The sequence below is a fragment of the Sinocyclocheilus anshuiensis genome, unplaced genomic scaffold (genome assembly GCF_001515605.1).
Source record: "Sinocyclocheilus anshuiensis isolate Anshui unplaced genomic scaffold, SAMN03320099.WGS_v1.1 scaffold373, whole genome shotgun sequence".
Classification (NCBI taxonomy): Eukaryota; Metazoa; Chordata; class Actinopteri; order Cypriniformes; family Cyprinidae; genus Sinocyclocheilus; species Sinocyclocheilus anshuiensis.
In genome coordinates this window covers 1,451,323-1,458,534 of record NW_015537962.1, presented here as the reverse complement: position 1 = coordinate 1,458,534, position 7,212 = coordinate 1,451,323, and the positions used below count along the sequence as shown (strand labels likewise).

The following is a 7,212-nucleotide window of genomic DNA, read 5'->3' as shown; positions in this document are numbered from 1 at the left end:
CAACTCGTTCCTTCCTAAATCTGGTTATCGCTCCAATTAATGAACTGGTGAGGTCTGGACCCTGTAATAACTGGGTATTCAAAGACTTCCCTTGGAATGTATCTCCACAATCAAAAACAACCCAGAACTTTCCTTTGCGGGGGTGGTAAACACCGTGATGGCGTATATACCATGCTTTACCATCATTATGTCCCAAGTCTTCAGCTGGAACTCTCTCTGCATAACCTTTAGAGATAAGATCTTTCATGAAAACAGAATATTCCGAATGAAATGAAACATCCTTTTTCAATCTTTTCTTTAGGTTCAGAGCACGCTGTTCTGCGATTATCTTGTTGTCTGGCATACGGAAATCTTTCTTCCTCAAAGGCAAGCCAATAGAATAATGACCAACTACCAGCTTTAATGAGTCTGTTACCATCTCCATAAACTTGTGAAAACCCAAGTTGTTCATTTTTGTTACATTCAGGAAAATCAACTTTAAATTGTTGTTGCCAAAGCTCTCCCAAGTTTGAAACTGAAATCCTGTTGACTGTAACATCAGGGAACTTAGAAGCAGACTGGTCACCACTATCTCCTTTTAGTGGGCCATTTACTGTCCATCCTAACCTTGTTTTAATTGCATAGGGTCCGTTATTGACACTACGGACCACTTCAATCGGCTCCATAACCCTTGGGGCATTTATTCCTATAAGCAATTCGATATCAGAGTCAATTTCAGGTAGATTCACATGTTTCAAATGTGGCCATCCCTGCAAATCCATTTGTCTTGAGATGTTTCCGCTAAGCACAGGCATAGTCTCTTGCGTATAGGCATCAGGTAACTCCCAAAAATCTTCTTCATTCAAACCAGCTACCTCTAACCCAGAAACAACATTGGTAGTTGTGACTTTCTCCTGACCCATAGTACGAAAGAGAATATTAGTCCTTTTACCCGAAAGACCAAGTCTATTCATCAATCCAGATGTACAAAACACTGCTGTGCTACCTTGGTCCAAAAACGCATAAGTAATCACAGTCTTATTTCCTTTTTTAGATTTCACTTGCACAGGAACTATAGAAAGTTTACATTCATATTCACCAGCCCCAATAAATCCACTGGACTCAACAGATTCCGGAGCACTGCCCATTACAATGTCTGTCTGCTTCCTTACTTGCTTTGAATCGCTCACATTTTCTCTTGGGTAGATGTGAAGTATACTAGGGTGTTTAAGTTTACACATTTTACATGAAAGGCGATTTGTACAATTTTTACTGATGTGCCCTGTACGCATGCAGCCAAAACAAACACTGTTCTCTTTTAAGAATTAAATCTTTTCACCATGACTCCTCTTTGCCAATAGAGGGCACAATTCCAAAGTGTGTCCACATCTGCAAAACAAACAACTCTTGTTGCTGGGTGAAATTATTTATTTTCTATTAGTCCCAATTTCTGATTTCCTTTTCATTGATGTGACAGTAGTAGCAAAACTGCTTCTTTTAGTTTTAAAATTAGACTGAGACTTGCCTTTGTTCACTGATTTACTTCCTGTTAACGTTGGGACATTCTGTATGTCTCCAAAAACTGGATCTGCCATTATTTTTACTTGTCTTTCAACAAAGTTAACAATGTCGCTGAAGGTAGCTCTTTGACTTACAGCTTCCTGCAGTTCACAGACCTCCGATCTCCATTTGTCCCTTAATTTGTGTGGTAATTTTTTCACTACAGTCAACATATTGGAGGGTGTATCCATCTCACGCAAATACTGAATATTTTCCATGGAGTTACAACAGCTTCTTAGGAACAAACTATAATCTTGTAAAGCTCTGAGATCTTCACCTTTGATGTTTCCATATGAGCCATATCACCCTGCAGCCCAAGACTGGTTGCCCACTGAAGCTAAACAGGGTTGAGCCTGGTCAGTACCTGGATGGGAGACCTCCTGGGAAAACTAGGTTGCTGTTGGAAGAGGTGTTAGTGAGGCCTGCAGGGGGTGCTCAACCTGTAGTCTGTGTGGGTCCTAATGCTCCAGTATAGTGACGGGGACACTATATTGTCAAAAAGCACCGTCTTTCGGATGAGCATTGGGTTGAAACAACCCAGCATTTTTTAGAGTGTGGCCTCCTAATAATCCCCATCCACTTGATTGGCTCTATGACTCTCTCTCCTCTCCACCTGTAGCTGGTGTGTGGTGAGCGCACTGGCGCCGTTGTCCTGTGGCTGCAGTCACATCATCCAGGTGATGATGCGGTAAGCTGAATTATTCTTTTACATTTGTCCTGTTCAGGTTCAAGTTTACTCATGAGAACAGCATGCGCATCTCAGCGCATCTAAATTCAAAACACACAAGCGCTACCCAAAACACGCGAGCTCAAACCAAAACAGGCAAACACCTTTCGTGACAAAGCACATCGTCAAAGATGCTCCTCAACAGATTCACAAAAAGCCCAAACGACAGCTCAAAAACACCAACAGCGCTACGTCAACAGCAAACAAACAGAAACCGCCAAGCCATTGCAAATCATCCGCAAACACAAGCAAAGAAATTACAACCAATGTCCTACCGGTTGGATGTCAGCAAACATATCCAAAATCATCGATCCTGTTGTTCTGAAACCAATCGTGCAATAATCCTTCTCATTAGAACGAGCGAGAGTAGGTCCATACTCCGTCAAATCTGCTCTTGCTTCCAGTCGTCGAAGCGTGCGGGCCTCCTTGCATATTCCCAAATCGACTCATTCATCCTCAAACAAAATTTTTTTGTTGACTAAATTGTAGCAGCCTAAAAACTAACTAAAGCTGCAGGAGCTGAGTGAGGGAATAACTTGTAACACGTCAATCATCCTTTAAGTTTGCGTCTTGAGATCTATTTTTATCCATCGAATACTTGACAAACGTTGAGGCATTTCTTGAAGGATCGGAAGTTTTTATGAATCAATGCAAAGGTTTGAATGAATATACGGTCAACAAAAAAATGTGTGCTCCCACACTCACCCCCTTCTTTCCCTGACAACCCCCACTCACAACAGGTGTTTTAACTCTCAAATAATTAATGACACTCCCACATTTTGCCACAGTCACATGACATCACACATGAATATTTACATAGCTCCTATACTGAGTGATCACACACTCTATCACTGGCAGTCATGAGACTCATAGTCTGGTTTCTTTCTCTGCTCACTGTGTTCAGCCCTGGAGAATGTGGGAATGTTTTAGTTTGGTTTACTGAGGGCAGTCACTGGATCAATCTGAAGATTGTGTTGGAAACGTTGATTGACAGGGGACACAATGTAACAGTGCTGGTTCCGGATGGCGCTCTCTTCATGAAAGCCAACGAATCGGATCGCTTCTCCTATGAGCCCTTCAATGTGTCCAGATCTGCACAGGATATATGATATTTTTACATTTCTCAATGTATGAGATGGAACAGTTAAACTTACTGCAAATTCATATCAAATTCTACCAGCTACACCTAAAAATTGCAATTTTTTTGATCTTTCATTCTAGGGTGGCCCACTTCATTTTGTGAGATGATGGGTAAAGCTGATATCTGGTTAATCAGAACCTACTGGGATTTTGAGTTTCCAGAGCCATTCCTGCCCAACTTCAAATACGTTGGAGGACTTCACTGCACCCCAACCAAGCCATTACCCAAGGTGCATCTGTCTTTTTAATAGTCTTCCCCTTTTTCTGTAAAATAAACCAGCACAAGATATGAAATTCATGAGACATATGCTTTGAAACTTTAATTCAAGAAAAGCCAAAAAGCAATAGTAAACCTTACAGGTAGTCATAAACTCAATCCCATTCCCAGATACCTAGTAACAATTTATAGTCAGTCAATCTGTTTATTTCCTTTGAAAGCTGGGTGCTAGGTTAAATCAGCTTGCTAACAGTAGGGAATGTGACAATTATCTGAATGATTCCCAATGGTATTTCTGTCTCTTATTGCAATGTCGCATTTAGGAAGCGATTTCAAATTAAAGGAATAGTTCACCCAAAAATGAAAACTTGTTTAACGTATTAACTCTCAGGCCATCCCAAATGTAGCAGTAGATGTGTTTGTTTCTTCATCTGAACAGATTTGAAGTCATTTTTAAAAAGTAATTCAGCATTACATCACTTGCTCACCAATGGATCCACTGCAGTGAATGGGTGCCGTCAGAATGAGAGTCCAAACAGCTAATAAAAACATCACAAAATGGTCATACATTTAGTATGGGTGCCAACCACTAATAGGCCCAAATATGCAACTGTACTCTGGAAATAAGCCCAAAAACAGCCATCTGCGACTGCCTATAGGCGACTTGCTGAAAAAACAAGCTCAAATTCACTTACATTCACTAAGCGGACTTTGGTTTTCTTCCGTTCAAAGTCGGTGGATGCGTAATGCCATATAAGGAGAAAATGTTGCATAAACTTCATTGAACTTTGCATGTATCATTGTCGTGCAAAATCATGAATTTGCAGAAACTGTAATGAGAACTTAAAGTTTTCTGTGTCACTGTGAATGAGATACATAGGGTGGGGCAAATGTATAAATATGATGCATACGACTTTAGATAACGTGATAAAGAGTGTGTGTTTTTCTAACAAATATTAAAAGTTATGTGTATGAACCTGCTTTACCTTTTTCTTTGACCTCTACTTTTAATGCTTTATTGATTTATGAGTACCACGACTTGTTAAAATCTATATACTAGGTTAATAATTATACCAGGCAGTAAATGTTGAGGCTGGACAAAGAGGATCTCTCAGTCTATCTGGCAGTCATGAGATTCGTAGTCTGGTTTCTTTCTCTGCTCACTGTGTTTTGCCCTGCAGAGTGTGGGAATGTTTTAGTATGGTATACTGAGGGCAGTCACTGGATCAATCTGAAGATTGTGTTGGAAACATTGATTGACAGGGGACACAATGTAACAGTGCTGGTGCCAGATGCAGCTCTCTTCATGAAAGCCAAAGAATCAGATCGCTTCTCCTTCCAGCACTTCAGTGTGTCCACATCTGCACAGGACATGCAAGACTTCCTTGATGAACTTCTTAATTTCTCAGTGTATGAGATGGATCAGTTAAACTTACTGCAGATTCAAATGAAATTCTACAATCTTGCTTCCAAACATCAGGATATGTCTATATCATACTGTGACGGCATTCTGAAATCACCAGAGTTGATGGACAAATTGCGGAATGGAAAGTTTGATGTTGTTCTGTCAGATCCGATCTACCCGTGCAGCGATATTGTGGCTGTAGAGCTGAACGTTCCCTTGGTTTTCACATTCCGATTCTCCATAGCTCATGCTGTAGAGCGGATGTGTGGCCAGATACCAGCTCCACCATCTTTTGTTCCTGGATCTATGAGTAAACTCACTGACAAGATGAGCTTTACAGAACGAATCATCAATATGCTCTTCTACCTTTCTCAAGATGCTTTTTGCATTATTGCTTGGAAAAAATTTGACAACTATTACACTGAATATTTTGGTGAGTTAAAGGAAGGTTCTGGAGAGAGTTAATTGACCATTGTCCATTGTTGCTGTTAAACACACTTATTATTATTATTTTATATATCTGGGGAACCAATTGCAATTATTTTCAAGGATAATCAACATGCCACAAATACAGTTGATAGAGCTTATCTTTGATTAAACCCAGAACATTCCTTCAAACACTGCGAAAGGGAAATGATCAGTGCACACTGACATTTGCCATCATCACATCTTGCATGTACAGAACATAAGGGACACACTTGTATAGTCATGCTAATAGTCATCAAATGAAGGGTTTAGGGCTTGTCCCATCAGCCAATTAGTTTAGTCATGATGTCGTACTTCACTCACGTGGCATTTGCATCTGTATTTCTTATGTGCTGCAGATGCAAGATATATTTAAGCATGTCTAAAGAACTCCTCTTTCCAGGACGGCCCACTTCCTATTGTGAGATGATGGGTAAAGCTGATTTCTGGTTAATCAGAAACTACTGGGATTTTGAGTTTCCACGGCCATTCCTGCCCAACTTCAAATACGTTGGAGGACTTCACTGCACCCCAGCCAAACCGTTACCCAAGGTGCATCCATGGTTAACATTCTACCTCATTTGCTGTTAATAAGAAAAAAGGAGATCTGAATTTCATAAAACACACCTACAGATCCATAAGGAGTTATCATTATTTCACTGCAGTGAGTTAGATGATCAGTGACCGGTCTGAATGGATTCCGTTCAGTTAACTCAGTATTTCAGCATTTCTGAGCCAATTTATTAAAACAACTGGCTTATAAGAGTAAATTGTTCGGGAATCAAACTACACTGTTCGTGCTGTATGCTTTTGATTCAGTAAAAAGAATTGACTCAAGAATCATTTGTTCTTGAATTGGATTGTACCGATCACTTTGTATGTGGGAATCTCAATAGAAAGAACTTTCCTGCGATTATTTAGCGCTACATTGTTTTATTTATATATATATATATATATTTTAACTGTATCACATTCAAGACAGCAACCTCACATTCAGACCTGTTAAATATAATTTCTTTTGCCATATCACTGAAGATTCAGCAGTGGGGGAGTGCCTTAGTACTTGTATCAACTGCTTTTAGTAATATTAGTAGCGCCGTTATTTCACCTGAAATCTGCAGTGAATTGTACCTGTGGCAGAATATACAGTATTTTAAATTTTGCAGAAATATATTATGTAGTCACTTTTCAGACCTTAAGTTCATGATGTCTTTATTGTGTAGGACATGGAGGAGTTTGTACAGAGCTCAGGGGATGATGGGATTGTGGTCTTCAGTCTGGGGTCTATGATAGACAAAATGCCTAAAGAAACGAGCAATATGATCGCCTCCGGACTGGCACAGATTCCACAGAAGGTAACTGGCCATTGTTACAGTCTTTTCACCCATATATCATGACTGCATAAGCACTGCTTCTTGATGTGATTGGAATGAGGGAAAGTAATTTAGCTTTGTCACAATTCAAATCTCAATGTAATTTCTTTGCTATTTCCTGCTGATCAGTTGAGAGTGTGGTTGTATAAATGTGTTGCAGGTTTTATGGCGATACGGTGGAGAGAAGCCAGATACTCTTGGTGCAAACACCAGAATCTATAAGTGGATCCCTCAGAATGATTTATTGGGTTTGTGTTATAATTTGTGACTTGATACTACTTAAAAAAATTTTTTAAACGTATTTTTTTTTTTTTTTTTAATACATAAAACGATTATTAAAAAAGTA

General features: G+C 39.6%; 1 protein-coding gene across 1 annotated transcript in view; it reads left to right on the top strand.

Annotated features, from left to right (window-relative positions):
- The first annotated feature begins 4,709 nt into the window (after positions 1-4,709).
- LOC107667397 (UDP-glucuronosyltransferase 2A1-like) overlaps positions 4,710-7,212 on the top strand; it is a 5,105-nt gene continuing 2,602 nt past the window's right edge. Inside the window, exons 1-4 of the mRNA XM_016459073.1 lie at positions 4,710-5,461; positions 5,897-6,045; positions 6,717-6,848; positions 7,027-7,114. Coding sequence (XP_016314559.1) covers positions 4,753-5,461; positions 5,897-6,045; positions 6,717-6,848; positions 7,027-7,114 — 1,078 coding nt within the window. The 5' untranslated portion in view covers positions 4,710-4,752. The remainder of the gene's footprint in view (positions 5,462-5,896; positions 6,046-6,716; positions 6,849-7,026; positions 7,115-7,212) is intronic.